Below are 19100 nucleotides of genomic sequence, written 5' to 3'. Positions count from 1 at the left end.
ACTTGTTTCTGAGGTATCAACCTGGCTTCATTTACAGCTACTCACCCTCTCTTGGTTCCTGCTTTATTTCAACACTGACTCACTGGCCTTTCTGCCAATTCCATAATCTAGCCAATATCCATCTGGAAAGTTACCTTCATGCTGAAGTTAGTCATATTCTGTTGCAGTCAAGAAGGTGACTTACTAAATCACGCCTTTAAGTGCAAAGCCTACTCACACCTCCACACATACAAATAATGTGAAAAATAACAAATTATTCTGATGCTTGAAACAAGAGGAAAGAGACCCAGGCTTGATCCTCCCAGTCTTCACAACCATCTTTACATATTAGAGTCAAATTTTTAGGTCCACAGTGTTTAATGTCATTCTGTCTGCCTATAACTTTATGTGACATTCACAGACTCGTTGCTCAGTCGCTCAGTCGTGTCTGACTCTTTGTGACCCCATGGACTGCAGAATGCCAGGCCTTCCTGTCCTTCACTCTCTCCCAGAGCTTGCTCAAACTCATGTCCACTGAGTTGGTGATGTCATCCAACCATCTTATCCTCTGTTGTCCCCTTCTCCGGTCTTCTATCTTTCCCAGCATCAAGGTCTTTTCTAAGGAGTTGGTTTTTCATTTTAGGTGGCCAAAGTTTCAGCATCAGTCCTTCCAATGAATATTCAGGGTTGATTTCCTTTAGAACTGACTGGTTTGATCTCTTTGCAGCTCAAGGGGCTCTCAAAAGTCATCTCCAAAATCACAGACTCATACATTTGTATATATTATGTATGTATGTAGATTCCCTACCTATTATTCTATCTGTCCATCCAGAGCCAAAAACTACAAGTAGCTATTTAAATTGATAAAACATTCAGAACCTTAATTGCAATAGCCAAAACTCAAATGTTCAAATGTCAATTAAAAGGAAGCTAGTGGGTCGCTTTTTTTTTTTTTTTTTTCTGAAACAAACTTGTTTTTTAGTTAGTCTAGTAGCTTCCAAAATGGCAGTGTATATATAAACCAGGACTATAACTACAGAAAGTTCAACTAGACAGTTCTGGTCTAAACACATAATGATAATCCAACTTTCCCTATGGTTAAATCAGAAATCTAGGCTTCAGCTATTCAACACAGGTTGATTATCATTAATTCAGCATGTGCTTGAACAGCAGTCCAATAAGTCTCAAAGAAAGTATGCCTTCACCATAAAATGATTATCTTATTTTATGTTTTATATATATTTTGTTTGTTAACCAATGTAGTTTTTTTTTTTTTTTTTAAAGACTCTCATTGTTTGAGAAATTAGTATCTAGACATGGGAGTTTTTAAAGGACAGACCCTAAAATGTGGATTTGAAAAATATTTGGGCACTTGAAACCATCTAGCTGCAAGCAAATAAATCCTTTATTTTTATTTTTTTTATAACAGAACATAGAAACTGATTGAACTGTTGCCTACAAATGTTGGGACTTGGGCTTCTCATGCTTTCCGAGTTTGCAGCTGTAGGCAATTGGCTAGGATCCTAATCGCACCATTTGTATCACTGATTGTTCGCTTGCCTGGAGTCTGTTCTACTCTTCAGGTATGAAGTTAGCAAATCACTTCCCATTATTAAACTAGTTTCAGATAGCTTCCTTCAACAGCCAGCAGGATATTACTAACCAACACAAACATTGTGTCGATCACTAGGCGGATGAGAACAGTTCAGGATGAGCAGCATGTTGAGGAACACCTAAATTTTTAGATGCTATGGATTACTAATTGCTAGCAAGCAACAATTAGAAGGGCTGAGGAAGATGAATAGTTCTACTACAAAAAAGTTAAGATGCCATAGTGTTAAAAAGGGTAAGTTGCTCAGTCATGTCCGATTCTTTGTTACCCCATGAACTAGAGCTCGCCAGGCTCCTCTGTCCAGAGCATTTTTCAGGGAAGAATACTGGTGTGGGTTGCCATTTCCTTCTCCAGGGGATCTTCTTGACCCAGGGATCGAATCCAGGTCTCCTTCATTGCAGGCAGATATTTACCATCTGAGCCAACAAGGAAACCCCTCAAAGACTCCACAGATTCATATTCAATCATAGCCTCCTCTATCACTATTCAATCCTCTTGAATATGAGTCAAGCTCCTGTAAATAGAAAGGTTCTTCAGAGAAAATGGTGGCTCAGACGGTAAAGAATATGCCTGCAATAAGTGAGACCTGGGTTCGATCCCTGAGTTGGGAAGATCCCCTGGAGAAGGGAACCCCTATCCACTCCAGTATACTTGCCTGGAGAATTCCATGGACAGAGGAGCCTGACAGGCTACAGTAGACGGGGTTGCAAAGAGTGGGACACGACTGAGTCACTTTCAGATTCTCTTCCACTTTTCAGAGAAAATAGCTTCCTGGGTAAAACAAATAGCTGTAGAAAATGTAAGTCCCAATTTTAAAATATTTATTGTTATCACTTTCTTTTTAAAGCCACTTTACTGAGGTATGATTAAACACAGAACACTATACATATTTATATATGTATATGGCTCGATGAGTTTGGAGAGGAGTATACAACCGGGGCTTCCCTGGTGGCTCAGAAGTTAAAGCGTCTACCTGCAATGCGGGAGACCTGGGTTCGATCCCTGGGTCAGGAAGATCCCCTGGAGAAGGAAATGGCAACCCACTCCAGTATTCTTGCCTGGAGAATCCCATGGACAGAGGAGCCTGGTGGGCTACAGTCCATGGGGTTGCAAGGAGTCAGACACAACTGAGCAACTTCACTTCACTTCACTTCATACAACCATCGCCCAATCTATGCCATAAACATAAACATAAACATAAACATAAACATCACTTCTAAAAGTTTTCTCCTGCCCTTTCTTGTTGTTATTTGTGATAAGAACACAACATAAACTCTACCCTCTTAGCAATCTTTTAAGTATACAATACAGTGCCACTGTATTCTCATTCATGCTTCAAATTTTGTTGATCACTTGCTCCTTGAGATTTTCCCCTTATTTATTGACTCTGATTCCATTTCTATTCTATTGCTTCTAAGTCCTTTGTTGGATTTTATGTGCAAACTATGCAGGCCTAGTTTTCTCTTTTCCATTATAACTTTTTGCACTACAGATTTATATTCTGAGCCAGGAGTCGATGTACATTTCTCTAAATTTTTATGCATGGCTTCAATCACCAATAGTCTACATCCTTCCCCCAGCTCTGCATCTCCCCATAATTTCCCATCTGCATGGCCACAAAGCACCCAGGTCACAGACTCTCCAAATCTAGCTCCATCACCCTCACTTCCAGATATGATTCTCCTCCTTTACTCTCTAGCATGCATGCTAAGTTGCTACAGTCATGTCCAAATCTTTGTGACCCTATGGACTGTAGCCCACCAGACTCCTCTGACCATGGGATTCTCTGGGGAAGAATACTGGAGTGGCTTTCCATGCCCTTCTCCAGGGGATCTTCCCAACTGAGGGATCAAACCTGTGTCTCTAATGTCTCCTGCACTGGCAAGCATGTTCTTTATCACTAGTGCCAACCAGGAAACCCCTCTCTAGAATCCCTCCACAGTTTAAGAAGCCTGCTCAACATCTTCAAATGGCCCTTTCTCACCCTCACTGGATGCAAAATCTTATCAATTTTATATTCTAAAATTTAAAAAAAAGTTTTAATCTATTTACTCCCTTCAATTCTTTTGAAACGTACAAGTTCAAGTCTAGATTTGTGCAATGGTGCATTGCACATTTGTGCAATGTCCTCTCCGCCTTTGAACTTGTTCTGTATGTCTCATGTCACTTCACATTTGAAAATCCTTCAATTCATTCCCAAACACCTGGAGGTAAACTATATTCTCCTTTGAGTCTTATACAAAGACTGGTCCTCAGTGGCCTGTCATACTGTCTAGCTTCATCCCCAATCCCACTTTTCAGCATGTGATGTGCTCCAGCTGCTGTACTTGCATGTCATTAATTATTACTTAGATTCTTTTGATACGGCATTCCTGCCATTCCAGAGCAGGTCTCTCTTAGCCAATGTATTTTACCTGTCTCATTTTCTATTGCTAGCAACAGATTAGTTCAAGCTCTCACTCTTCTCAGGAGCCTTCCCTAAATTGATATGAGTCAAGTATATTTCTCCTCCCCTAGAACCATCATCCCCTATGTTTAGCACTGCTATAGCATCATTAGCACTGTGATGCCATCACTTGTTCTCAAAATCACCTCCTCTTCTTGCCTTCATTAATTATGGAGATTGTATATTTCATTAGTATAATCTCCACATCTAGCACAGCATATGCCATGCTGTTAGTTTCTTTTAACAGTTGAATTCATGTTGAAACAGTAACTTTCAAAGTGAAACAGGATTCTTGTAATCATCTTATTCATTCACTTCTTTGATATGCATAATAAAGCCTTGTTCTGAAAGTCTGGATTTACTCAGGTCAAAAGATAACTTAGTATAAAAATCAAGATTACCTGTCCAATGTTCCCTCCCCTGTTTCCTGTTACTTATATATATGTCTTACAAGTATGTCTCAGTTGTTGCCTTGAGCCAGTAATACATTATATGGTTCATAAGTATAAGATCCCTTAAATCATTATGGAACAGGAAATAAGCCAACTATTACCCTCTTTTTTATGATGTATTAGCTGCTTTACAGAAACTAACATACTTTTGTTTGTTCTGAAATGCTTCCCTGAGATTCTGTTGCTCATATAGAAGAAATGTTGCTCACATTTCTCTAAATATGAAGTCCACAGTTATTTACCCAAGAGACACTGTAATATCTATGTCTTATTGTGTCTAATCTCATCTCTCTACTGCTCATTCCCTAAATTGGAGTTAGCCAGTCTTTCTTGGAGTGATTGTGTGTGTTAGTTCTTCACTTGTGTCCAACTCTTTGTAACCACATGGACTATAGCCTGTCAGGCTCCTCTGTCCATGGGATTTTCCAGGCCAGAATAGGAGTGGGTAGCCTTTCCCTTCTCCAAGGGATCTTCCCAACCCAGGGATCAAACCCAGGTCTCCCACATTGCAAGTGGATTCTTTACTAGCTGAGCCACAAGGGAAGCCCAGAAGAGTGATTGTTTAGCAATAAATGTCAAATATATTGATGCCACATCCTTTTCTTCTTAAAGTCAACAATGTCTTCACATTTCTCTAAATATGAAGTCCACAGTTATTTACCCAAGAGACACTGTAATATCTATGTCTTATTGTGTCTAATCTCATCTCTCTACTGCTCATTCCCTAAATTGGAGTTGGCCAGTCTTTCTTGGAAGAAGAATGCAGTCAAACACAGATTACTTCAAATCTCAAGAGCTTTACATGTGTTACTCCTTCACCATGGACACTGCCCCAAGCTCAAAAGTCACATACAAGCATATGTGATGGTCAATTTGGTGGGATTAGTCCTGGTTTACTTTTAGATACTGGCCTGTTCTTCCTCAGAGAGTTCTTCCCTCACTCCCAATCTAGGTTTAACGCTACACTCAAGTACAACATTCTTTAATAATCCTCATCACATTTTATAGCTGAATATTTATTTGTATGAATGTTGCCTTAATGTCAATGTCTCCCATAATACTTGCATCATTCACCACTATATAAACAATGCCTAGCATGGTGACCAGAACTGAGGACGTATTTGATAAATTTTGAATGAATATGACCTAGTCTTCAGCCTTTGTCAAAATAAACTCAGCTGACAAATATCATATGATTTTGCTTGTATATGGAAAAAAGGGTACCATGAACTTAACAAAACAGAGTCACAGAGGTAGAAAGTAAAGTTATGGTTACTGGTGGTAAGTAGGGGGATAAATTTGAAGATTGGGATTAACATATACACACTACTATACATAAATTGGGGCTTCCCTCATAGCTCAGTTGGTAATGAATCCACCTGCAATGCAGCAGACCCCAGTTCAATTCCTGGGTCAGGAAGATCTGCCGAAGAAGGGACAGGCTACCCACCCAGTATTCTTGGGTTTTGCTTGCCAAGGGAAAGAATCAGCTGGTAAAGAATCCACCTGCACTGCAGGAGACCTAGGTTTGATCCCTGGGTTGGGAGGATCCCCTGGAGAAAGAAAAGGCTACCCACTCCAGTATTCCAGCCTGGAGAATTCCATGGACTATACAGTCCATGGGGTCACAAAGAGTTGGACATGACTGAGCGACTTTCACTTCACTTCATACATAAATTAGATAACTAATGCTGCTAAGTCACTTCAGTCGTGTCCAACTCTGTGCGACCCCATCCCTGGGATTCTCCAGGCAAGAACACTGGAGTAGGTTGCCATTTCCTTCTCCAATGCATAAAAGTGAAAAGTAAAAGTGAAGTCGCTCAGTCATGTCTGACTCTTCGCGACCCCATGGACTGCAGCCCACCAGGCTGCTCCGTCCATGGGATTTTCCAGGCAAGAGTACTGGAGTGGTATAACTAATAAGGACCTACTATTCAGCACAGGGATCTCTAATACTCTTATATTCTAGAAGAGAAAAGGATTTATAAAAGAGTGTGTATAACTGATTCACTTTGCTATATACCTGAAACTAACACAATATTGCAAATCAACTATTCTCCACTAAATATTATAAAAAAATAAAACTAAAATAAAGCTATGGTTATAAATAATGAAAACCAAAGACTATGATAAGTTAGTATATTTTAATGATTTATATTTTATATTATTTTATCTTTTATTGTAGAATAGGACTGCATACTGTATACCTTTCTAATGTCTATAAATATAGTGACAAATAAGCCATATAAAGGAAACAATCCTAGAGAAAAAAAAAATGGATGCCATTTCACTTTGTGATTCTTAGAACAAATGCCTGGTATTTTCTTTATGAAATTTAGAAAAAGTAAAAACTAGATGTATTTGAAGACCCTCTAGGCTTAACTTCCAACTAAATACTTTTGTTATAGGAGGTCTGATGCAATTAAATGTTTACTGGATTTTTAAAAAATAAATAAAATTATGGAACAGATTTCCTGAGAATAATACCTATGTTGAAAATGATAAATTTTCTTAGGGCCAATATGTGTTGAAAGAAAACAGTCCATAGTTAATTATGAAGTGTGATAGATTTTTCAGAATGTATATAACTATTTTTTCATATTTTGGAGAATATTTAGATTTTCATTTTTACTTCTGCATGAAAATATTGAATCATGGTAAAAGAATACTATTATATACATATATACATATATATATATATATAATATTAACAAAATTATCTAATCCAAGGCTTGTTTTGTGTAAAGAAAAACCTGCAGTAAAATGGCAGACAAAGTTAATAAATTCATCTCTTACTATAAACAATTGTAAATGTAAAGTGCAATATAACTGAGATAGCAACATTCACTGTAATTCACTAAATGGTAATTCAGTGAAAGGTAATTTACTGGAGAAAGGAAGGAAGAGATTTTCACCAGGAAAGTCATTTCCAGCTGGCAGATAGTCAGATGACTTTGGGGGAAATTAAACCGGATATAGGCCATGAGCACCAAGATTAAATTTTCCATCTCCTGAAGGTTAGAAACTATGACTTTCAGTCCCATAATGGTATAAAATTAGAAAGGAGATGTCTGAACAAAGCAAGACAACTTGAAAATAAACTCTATGAAATGAAAATTGGACTATCTACCCACTAGCTTAAAAAAAAACAGCAAGGAAGCTTGTGGTTGGTTAACAGCTCTTGGTAGAAAAATAACAATTCCTGTGATAAACTGAAATTCAAACTAGCAGACTAGAAGAAAGGTGGACAAGATTTATTTTCGTGCTGCTAGTGTTCTTTCATTGTTGTTTTCATTAAAAAGTATGGATATGAATCAATAGTTAAAAATTAAAAGTTAATATGTATTTAACTGAACCTCTTCCGTAAACCTGAAATTAACATGATGTTATAAATCAATTATACTTTACTTAACAAAAAGAAAACAAATTAAAAACAAAAATAAAATGTATTAAGATTTATGAAACCAACAGGTTGTCAGCACACAAAAAAATAAATGACTCTCTATGGATCTCCCTCAAGTTATATTTTAGAGTAATTCTATCAAAATCCTCATTCCCACTTTTCACACACTATTGAAGACAAGTGAATATAAAATTTTTAAAGGCATACCATGATCAAATTTCCATAACAGTGGATAGACAAAAGAAATATGCAAATTAACCAAGCAGAAATGAATAATATAATTTGATCAAGATTTTTAAACAGTTGGTTTGCAATGTTTAATACTTAAGAGAAAAAACTGGTCAAAATGAAAAGACAAGGTATATATAAAAAGGAGAAAAGGAACCAATATAAAGCAAAAATTTTAAAATATGTTCAAGCTAATATTCATATTTAAGTCAAGTGGTTGTTGCTCAGTCATGTCCGACTCTTTGCAACCCCATGGACTGCAGCCTGCCAGGCTCCTCTGTCCATGGAATTCTCCAGGAAAGAATGTTAAAATGGGCTTCTGTTTCCTTCTCCAGGGGATCTTTGCAATCCAGAGATGGAACCCGGATCTCCTGCATTGCAGGCAGATTCTCTATCATCTGAGCTACAATTTAAATTTAAAAATATATTAATACTCAACTATTCAACTTGGTTGAAGAAAGTATTAGAATCCTAAAAGTGAATATGAGAAAAATTATATCAAATAGAAGTTTCAGAATGAAACAATAAATGAGGGAGAAGAAAATTCAAAGAAATAATGGATGCTATATTTCTATAAAGTACAAAAATCCTAAAAATTACACAAAAAATATTGATTTCAGTCTACTATGGGTTGAATTTTAAACCAATAAAATCCACATGATGATGTTCTAACCCCAGTACGTTATTGAGACAGGGTTTTTATAGAGGTAATGTCCTAAAGAAAAAAGGAAATCTGGACACAGATACTCATGTAGTGAGAACACCATGTGAACATGAAGACAGCAATCTACAAGCCAGGAAGAAAGGCTTGGTAAAAATCCTTCCATCATAAAAATCAAGTCCTCATTATAACTTCCGGAGAAGGCAATGGCAACCCACTCCAATACTCTTGCCTGGAAAATTCCATGGACGGAGGAGCCTGGTAGGCTGCAGTCCATGGGGTCTCTAAGAGTCGGACCACGACTGAACGACTTCACTTTCATTTTCACTTTCATGCATTGGAGAAGGAAATGGCAACCCACTCCAGTGTCTTGCTTGGAGAATCCCAGGGACGGGGGAGCCTGTGGGCTGCTGTCTATGGGGTCGCACAGAGTCAGACACGACTGAAGTGACTTAGCAGCAGCAGCCGCAGCATTATAACTTTCAGAGACCCTTGGCCATTTTGCCTTTGTGGGCCTTTTTCTTTTCTCAATTAGAATGATAAATTCTATTTGCAATTGTATTGATATAAAGACTAATAGAGACAATTATATTCATTTTCATATTTTATTCTGATCTGAAAGTATATTAAGACATTTTCCTGAACTCTTTCAGTATTTGTGGCCATAATGATTATGCCATCTTAAACTAATAGACATTGTAGCAGAGGTGAAAAATGTGTCTAGACATTGCCCCCGAGGGTTAAAGTCACTTTTGGTTTAGCACCACTGATACACTCAAAAACATATACACACATATTAACATACAGGTGAGTATGTTTGTATAGTAACATCAAGTGTACATGGTGAACAAATTCATAGATTGTGCCCATAGTATTGCTTTATGTTGATGATGTTTAAAAATTTTCCAGCACAGCATTAAGAAACACTATATATAATGAGTGCTAATGCTATTAATTTCAACATTTTTATTGTTGAACAATAAAACATATTGTCACTTTTCTCTAAAACTAAAGTGAAACTTAGTGAAGTCTGATTTCTTTTAAAAAAGATATAACAGGTTCTATATCATTACAAATTAAATGAAGTATATGCCAAATCAATTTCCTCTTTTGTGCACCCAATTTCTTTTAGGACTGGACCTAAATAGTTAAATTTCCATGATGATTATTGAGAAATTTCTAAATCCATATGCACCTGCATACCATGAGTTAATTTCACATGACATCATGTCATCACATTGCCACCTATACAAAATTAAAATGTCATGTTTTGATATAAGAAGTTTTCCATTTCAAAGAAGTTATGGTAAAAAAAATTCATAAAACCATCATCTTGATAATAAGATGACAATCGGAACCTTTTCTTACTGTTCATTTAATTTTTAATTCAGAGTTCAGGATGACATTAAAGCTATCTTTTTTTTTCTCTGTAAATCCTGAACCTTCCCAGTCCTTTTTACATGATTTATTCCCTCTTGAACCTCAAAATCATTTATTTAATTTGAAGTCACAGTACTTCATATTAAAAGAGATTTGAAGGCTCTCTTTTTAAAGACAGAAAAAATAGAGAGTAATGGAAGTAATGGTGATGATGAGAGGGGAATTTCATGCACTATATACTAGAAACTGATTTTCATTAAAGAATTAGATATCTTACAATTTGTTCTTTGGCACTGCCATAACTAATCCCCCTTCCCATGAAGAGATCACTTAACTGTTTCAGGCATTGTTGGTTTCCATTATTTGAGGAATTTGACAAGATGATTTCCTAATTCCTTTATGCCACCAGAATTCCTTTCTTACTGTCTATATGCTTGCTGTGGTTGTTTTTGCTTTGTTTTGTTTTAATAAAGCAAGTTGAGAATAATTGCCTAGAGTCTACACTTTATTCACACATATTGCCATTGTTTAGTCACTAAGTTGTGTCAGACTTTTTTGAAACCCCATGGACTGTAGCCCGCCAGGCACCTCTGTCCATGGGATTTCCCAGGCAAAAATGCTGGAGTGGATTGCCAATTGCTCCCCTGGAGATCTTCCTGACCCAGGGATCAAACTTGTGTCTCCTGCATTGGCTGGTGGAATTTTTACCACTGACTCACACACATAGGACATGGGTAAAGAGGGGATTGAGAGGTATAATTTTAGTAACTAAATTCTTTATAGAAGCAAGCAATAGTTTCTACATGATACAGTTTTTTATCTGGAAAAAAATGTTAACAGTCATAAGAACATACACTATAAAATGAAGAGAAGTGAATATGGGGAATGTAATACATTCATTCATCCTGAAAAAAGTCTAGTTTCATTAACTTTTATTATCAAAGACATGTTTAATGTTAACAAGGCCCAAATCCTAACGCTATATTGTTAATAGATTAGATATCTTAGCCTAAAACATGCTAATACGGAGGAACAGTTTTTGGTCTTACCTTTAATTTGGTTGATTCTATTCTATTTTATCATATGTTTTATCCTATTCTCTTTAACTACCAGATAATACAATATAGATAATATACACTTAAAGATACACTGAAGTAATAAACATAGCATCTTTTATCTCTTATATAAGAATTTTTGGCCAGTTAAAGAAGTCATATTTAATATTTTTAAAGTAAAAATTTTCATATTACACATGTAATACATATTTTTTATGTATTTATGGAGCAGAATACCTAGCTAATCACAAGGAATTATCACTTGAAATACATGAAGCTCACTGTCAGTGATTGTATAGTAACAAACATTATTTCCAATATGTGCTCTTAGTTAAATTCTAACGGTTACACATATTTAAATACCCCTCGAATATACCAGGAAGAGTCAGTATACTTTCAACTACAACCTGCACACTAATTATTCTATTGGTAAATATGAGACATATATGAAACACAGTCAATAGCTAGTGAAAAAAATATGATATATGCATTCTAACTTATAGTTTTTGATCTCTAAAGCAAAGAATTCTACTTTTACACCATGTTTTTTATTCCATAAGCAACATTTTCTAAAATATGTGATAAACTATAGATATTAAGACATGAAGAATGCATTTTTAATCTCCTGGCACTAATTCTGAACACTAATATTTCAAATTTCAGAAAAATTCAAATCAAATCAAAGTGTAGTTTCAATTAAAGGAATGCAAAAAATGATCAAATTAAAATAATACATTTCTATAAAGCAAAACTTATAAACAAAGTCAAAGGGTAAATTGCAACTGTTAAAAAGCATTATTGGTAATATTGCTGGCAAAGATTTATTGCATCTATTATGTAATCATTGACTAGTACTGATAAGTTTAAAAGAGTAACAAAAGGGCCTAAAGAGTCAGTTAGTAAAAAAAAGGAATATTCATGTCCCCTCAACTACAAAAATGTGATCAATTTCATTCATAATAAGACAAACGTATATTGGAAGTACATAGAGATGCAATTTTTCACCTATTTACAAAATTCAAGTCTTACAATCCCATTTGTTGGCATTGCTATAGAGAAATAAATATTCTCACACATCACTGACAGAGGGTAAAGTACACTACCAATTATGGAGGAGGATAGGTAACATCTACCAAAATTAAAGATTTTTTTATTTTTAAATCAGAATTCCACTCTGGAAACCTCTCCCTTCAGGGACATCTATACCTTTGCTAAATGATGTGCATACAAAGACATTCATTACAGTACTGCCTGCAATGCAACTAAACGACAGCAATAACAACAAAAATACCAAGAGCTAATAAACATTCATAAAATAACCTTGGGAGAGGGCATGCCAGTGAAAGAGGTGAACTTAAAGACCTCTGCAAATTCACACTTCCATAAAAGAAATGTTTGATGACAGAGATTTTGTTTCAATAATTTCAAATAATTATCACAACCATTAACAGGACTACAAAAGGCTATACTTTATAGAGCCCTTTCCAGTGAATTACCACATTTGAGCATTACAATAGGCGCTGAGATAGAGTTCTGTGTAAATGAAGATGAAACGGCCCCATAACCTGCTTCCAGAGTGTTCACAGTCTACTAGGTGAGATAGGATCCATGAAAAGGGGTTCCAAATATTTTCTGTAAATGGTCATTAGTAATACTTTAGACTTTGTGGCTCTTACTTTCTTTCACTGCTTCTCGACTTTGCCATCATAGCTTGAAAACAGCTACATACAATACATAAATGTGAATCGAGTTGTATTACAAAAAGACATCATTTTTAGAAACTGAATTTGGTTTTGTGCTATTTCCATGTATCACCAATAATACTTAAAATTTTCAATAGTTATTATTATTATCTATTATGCAAGCAACACCAGCACAACCACAGACAGTGGTTTAACTGACCCACAATCTAAAGTATAAACCAAACTTTATAACACACTTGAATTAGAAATATAAAACAGTATTTCTCAGTGTTACATGTAAGGAAATAGAAATGGAGGAAATCAAAGACACTCACCAGTGGTAATACAGATAAAAAGAAAAGAAACCCTAACTCAGACTCTGCTGTTTACTTAGTAATTCTCATTATCTCATGAAACCAATGAGTCTACCCTAATGATGGGTGTCATACATGGCCTGCACTTTAGGATGTGTGTGGTATTTTGTATAAAATTAAATTCTTAGTTATAATGGGATTCATTTAGCTCTGTTCAAATTTTGAAAAATAAAAAATGATGATCTATATTAGTTATTATATAATTTTTGGAAAAGAGAGAACACTTTTGTTGTAAAGCCATAATTACATTACCATACAGGTTTTTTTTTTTTTTTCTGGGAAGGAAGGACTTACTTACCAACAAATGTGCTATTATAGCTTCCTGACCCTAAACTTTCAAGTATTTTAAAAGATCTTTAATAAATCAATGAGTTCAAATCCAAGATATATATAGATACACAGACACACACTACACACAATAATTTTGGTATTTAATCTCTCATGGCTTTTACATTCTGAAAAACGGAAAAATGTATGAATTGTCAATTACGCATTCCTGTATATATGTATAATTGCATATATTTTAAATGTAGATGCTGCATACATAATATATGTGTATATACCATTAGAAATGTCCTTAGCCTTATTAAAAAAGAAAAAAAAAATCTTATTAGTGAGTAATGTATATTGCCCAATGTCAGCAAAATAAGTTCCCTAGTAATAAATCCAATTATTGGTAAGAAAACTCAAAGAAAATTTTAAAAATTATAAAAGAAGTTGGTAAGTATCAAACAGTTTGGCTTGAGCTCTTATGAGCAGTTTCAGATGTTCTGTAATGTGAAATATAACAATAGATATACAAAATTATAATCCAGAGCTTAAGGATGATGGAAACAAACTGATAATGTAGGAAATATATTAATAACAGAACTGTATTGTATGATTATTATTTTATTTTTGTTGACAAAAATCCTGCAGACATTTCTGTGACAGAGAGGGGTAAAGGAGATCATTTTCAGATCTTTGGATGTGTTCCCTTCTCATGCTCATAGAAACTGTAATGATTTTATCTTCTACTCAGGAACACTTTGAAAATAGATGGTTGATTCATTATGAATGTATGTATATGTATGTAATAATGTATTTATTTTATTTAAATATAAATTATTTTCTCTAATAAAAATAACGGGGCTGGAGCACATTCTTATAAGTACGTATGTGTTGTTGGACATTGAAAGTTGTTTTTTTTTTCAATTTTCACAATCCTGTATGTATGTATATACGTTTGTAGGGGGTGATGTATGAGGGGAATGAGCCTATACAATCAAGTTAGAATTGCTAACAAAGGCAGATGAATATTGAGAAAGAAGATTATGAGTAAAGGGATACAAGTCAGACAGGGAATAAGAGGACCATACCTAAAGGTTGTGACCCTTTAATTTGTCTGTTAATACTACTAGAATGGACCCTGATTTCTGCAGAACCTTCACAAAGGAACAGTTTCCCAGCGCTCACCACCTCCTGGTGGTTAACAAGCTCTCAACCATATGTTCACTGGTACCCAAGCCCAGAAAGATTATTTGTAACTAAACTACTGATTGAGATTTCATCTTTTACTAAAACTAGGTAAACCATCAAAAACTGAGAAGCTATCTGATCTTTCTCTTCTTCTTTCTAGCAAATTTGATTTTGATTTTTAATTAAACTAAAATGACAAAAAATAAACACAACAAAATATTTTTAATAACATAAATATATATATATTTTTCCTTTTGGAATACTCCAAAAAAGAAACATGTTTCTGTTACTTTCCCTGCCCCTCTCCTTTTCAAGGAGTGAAAGGGTTATAGAAAAAAGATTTTGAAGTTCATAACAAAAATAACTCTACAGTAATTCATTATATTATGTTTTTACTTTAAGTATACTTATTTTCATTTACTTTATGGAATACATCATAGGGAAAACGCGTAGGATAAAGATAAGGGGTCTTTCTTCTTGTTTTGATATGCACATCAGAGAATGATAGAGTTGTTCCAGATCGTTTTGTGCTTCATATTCTGACTCCATAGCTCCTGCCTTGTATGGAAAATACAGCTGCAACCCAGATCCTCCTGGATGAGGGGTGGAACAGATGGTTGTGCTCCTGCGCTGCCTACACATTAGGGAAGCACCCTGGCTTTGGATGAAGCACTATTTTTTTTTTTTTTTTAGCACTAACAGTGCTAAAGTGAAGATAAATAGTCAAGCAGGGAGATAGAAGTCACAGAGCCTGTAGTCATGGAGGTTCTACTGCTGCGCTTGCTTCTTTTCCCATAGGTACTGAACCAACCTGAGTGTAGCTGCTTGCCAGCCATCAGTAATTTATCAGAAGACGGTCTCCCCACTTCCCATCCTCTTCTTTACCCTGGAGCCTTGATGACATGTGCTTAAACTGCCCCTTATTACTGAGCGCACAATTTCCTAAAGGGTTTGACCAGCCATTAAATTGTCTTGTCTATATGTCTGGGAGAAAGGAACGTTGGTCTGAAGTTCCTGATCATTTTATCAAATTCATTCTTTGGGGATTTTAACAAAACCTGTACATTGAGTATATATTTAATCTATATTTAAAATATATTACTATGTGTATGGAAATTAATTTGGGGGTTTGATAAAATATCCATGTGCTTTTAAATGCTGACAAATTCAAGTACAACCTTTGTAACAATTAACAAAAATATATTAGAAGTCATAGAGTTTCTTAGCTTTAAGTACAACAGCAGTAGATTAAAAAAAGAATCTGTAAATATCAATGTGCCAAGAAATGACATGGTGAATTCGAATACGCCTTCACAGTACTAAAGACAAAATTACTGAATTGTGTCTACATTTTTGTGTAGAATTATGTCTACAATTGTGTCTACTGAAAAGTGTTTACATTTTACATGAGAGAACAGAAAGAGTGATATGCTGGTAAAGAAAATTCAGTCTAGTACATGCGAACTGATGTTTAAGGAGATGTGCCATGCTTGGCGACGTTCGTATTTTATAATCATTATTGCAAAATGTTCAGAATAAGAAATAACATTCTATAACATAATTCACTTGAAGTTCCATATCTCTTCAAATCCAACTATAGCTCCACCCTCATCTCACCCCTCAATTTCCCAGGAGAGGAAAAAACAAACAATAAACAAAAACTTACTTTTCCAACATACTGTGGATCTGGTCCCATATGTTCTTCTAAAACAAAGAACTGATTCCAAACCCATCCCCTTTTAGGACGGTGGTGGACTTCAGTTTCACCTTCGATGTGTTTGGTTTGGTTTCTGGTCCCCTTGATGGAGCTGTGGTGAGTGGCCCCATAACACCTCTGCACAAAACAGAGACACACGAGGACTGGGCAGATGCAGGAGGTGCTCGTAATTTTCATTGTAAGAGAACTTTCTAGTTCACAGCCTTCTTGCCTTTCCTTGTCAGCTACAAATGCCTAGTGAGCATTCTAGAGAGAGGCCAAAGCATCTTCTGGAAGGACAGTCCGAAGAAACTTGTTTAGCATGTCCATGATTTAACAGCCCATCAGGGAAAGGTCAGGCTACATTTACATCCTGAAACACTTAGAGGACCAAAGCCGTAGTTGTGTGTTTCTAAATCTTCACAGCTGGTGAACAGGGGCAACCATTTTCTACCTGATAGAAAGAAAGAAAATTATATACATTACAAAACATGACAATTTTAAGTATTTGCTCAGAATACAAATTATACTGTTTTGCAGGGTGATGCTGTTAGACGAAGAATACGTGCAAGTTCTTTTGGAAATAAACATAAACATACACAGTCATGCTTAAGTCTGCACATGGTATTTTACATGGACATACATATTTGTATTTTAAATATCAACTTTACATATATATATATATATATGTATGTATATATTTAATTATTCAAAACAACAGAAATGCAGTCTTAGAGAGCTTAAAAATTGACCATGAATATGTTCCTTACAAAATGTGACCTATTAGGGACTCCACACTAAGTGCAAATTTTTAATTTTGTTTTTGTGTTTATTTTGCTTTTGTTAGATGTAATACAACTTAATATATAGATCAATCACCTATTATGTATGACTCACAGAACTTCACAGAATATTCCCTCAGGTTGAAAATTTTTCACAAACTATCACAGCAATCAAGTAGGTACTTAAAATCTTTCATAAACAAAATAGAAGAAAGAAAATGGCTGAAAAAATATATGCTATTGAAAGTCACTCTACAGCTGGGATAAGAATAGCACAACTGAACAAGTAAGAATATCAATGACTGAATTCTAGCTTGCTTGGATTTTAGTAGGCCTGGAGATGATGCTCTAGAATGCAGTCTTCACCTTCAGGCAAGAGAGATTCAAGCTTAGAATGACATTACACAATTCTAGCAGCAATGCAAAGAGAGGTACAACATAAGGGGGAAAAGATGGTGTCAAAAAGAACAGAGGGGGAAATACTTCACTTTTCAAATAAGGAATGTTGAGAACTTGAAATTAAAAGGAATGAAATCAAAAGATGCTTGCTCCTTGGAAGAAAAGCCATGACCAACCTAGACAGCATATTTAAAAGCAGAGACATTACTTTACCAACAAAAGTCCATCTGGTCAAAGCTATGGTTTTTCCAGTAGTCATGGATGGACGTGAGAGTTGGACTATAAAGAAAGCTGAATCGTGGTGTTGGAGAAGACTCTTGAGGGTCCCCTGGACTACAAAGAGATCCAACAGTCAATCCTAAAGGAAATCAGTCTTGAATATTCATTGGCAAGACTGATGTTGAACCTGAAACTCTAATAGTTTGGCCAGATTCGAAGAACCAGATTCGAAGAACCACCTCACTGGAAAAGACTCTGATGCTGGTAAAGATTGAAAGTGGGAGGAGAAGGGGATGACAGAGGATGAGATGGTTGGATGGCATAACTAATGCAATAGACATGAGTTTGAGTAAGCTTTGTGAGTTGGTGATGGACAGAGAAGCCTGGCATGCTACAGTCCATGGGCTTGAAGTCAGACATGACTAAGTGACTAAACTGAACTGAACTGAGGACTTGACCTTTGGTTTTAGTACAACTAGACAATAAAGTAAAACTTCAGAAACATTTTGGAAAACAAAAGACAGGATTTCGGATCAAAAAGTTTGAGTAAAATTATTAGCTTATTGAAACCACATAAAACTGTGTAGCATGTTTTGCTCTATTTATATACATGTGTGTGTTTCAACATGTATTTAGAAAAAAAATTATTTACTCAAGATTATAGCTATTCCATGGCATTTATGGCAGAAAGTGATGAGGAACTAAAGAGCCTCTTGATGAAAGTGAAAGAAGAGAGTGAAAAAGTTGGCTTAAAGCCATTCAGAAAACTAAGATCATGGCATCTGGTCCCATCACTTCATGGGAAATAGAAGGAGAAACAGTGGAAACAGTGTCAGACTTTATTTTTTGGGGCTCCAAAATCACTGCAGATGGTGGCCATGAAATTAAAAGACGCTTACTCCTTGGAAGGAAAGTTATGACCAACCTAGACAGCATATTAAAAAGCAGAGACATTACTTTGCCAAGAAAGGTCCATCTAGTCAAGGCTATGGTTTTTCTAGTAGTCATGTATGGATGTGAGATTTGGATTGTGAGGAAAGCTGAGCACCGAAGAATTGATGCTTTTGAACTGTGGTGTTGGAGAAGACTCTTGAGAGTCCCTTGGATTGCAAGGGGATCCAACCAGTCCATCCTAAAGAAGATCAGTCCTGGGTGTTCATTGGAAGGACTGATGCTAAAGCTGAAACTCCAATCCTTTGGCCACCTCATGCGAAGAGTTGACTCATTGGAAAAGACCCTGATGCTGGGAGGGATTGGGGGCAGGAGGAGAAGGG

General features: G+C 35.7%; 1 protein-coding gene across 6 annotated transcripts in view; it reads right to left on the bottom strand.

Moving 5' to 3' along the window:
* Window positions 1-19100, bottom strand: part of CDH18 (cadherin 18) — a 1208767-nt gene that overhangs the window by 367967 nt on the left and 821700 nt on the right. For all 6 annotated transcript variants that reach the window (XM_061129307.1, XM_061129308.1, XM_061129303.1 and 3 more), the window contains one exon: window positions 16397-16880. In XM_061129307.1, the coding sequence (XP_060985290.1) occupies window positions 16397-16624 (228 nt within the window). In that variant the 5' untranslated portion in view covers window positions 16625-16880. The remainder of the gene's footprint in view (window positions 1-16396; window positions 16881-19100) is intronic.

This window comes from Dama dama, chromosome 25 (assembly GCF_033118175.1).
Source record: "Dama dama isolate Ldn47 chromosome 25, ASM3311817v1, whole genome shotgun sequence".
NCBI classification, from domain to species: Eukaryota; Metazoa; Chordata; class Mammalia; order Artiodactyla; family Cervidae; genus Dama; species Dama dama.
The sequence above is the reverse complement of the archived record's forward strand: the minus strand, read 5'-3'. Positions and strand labels throughout refer to the sequence as shown.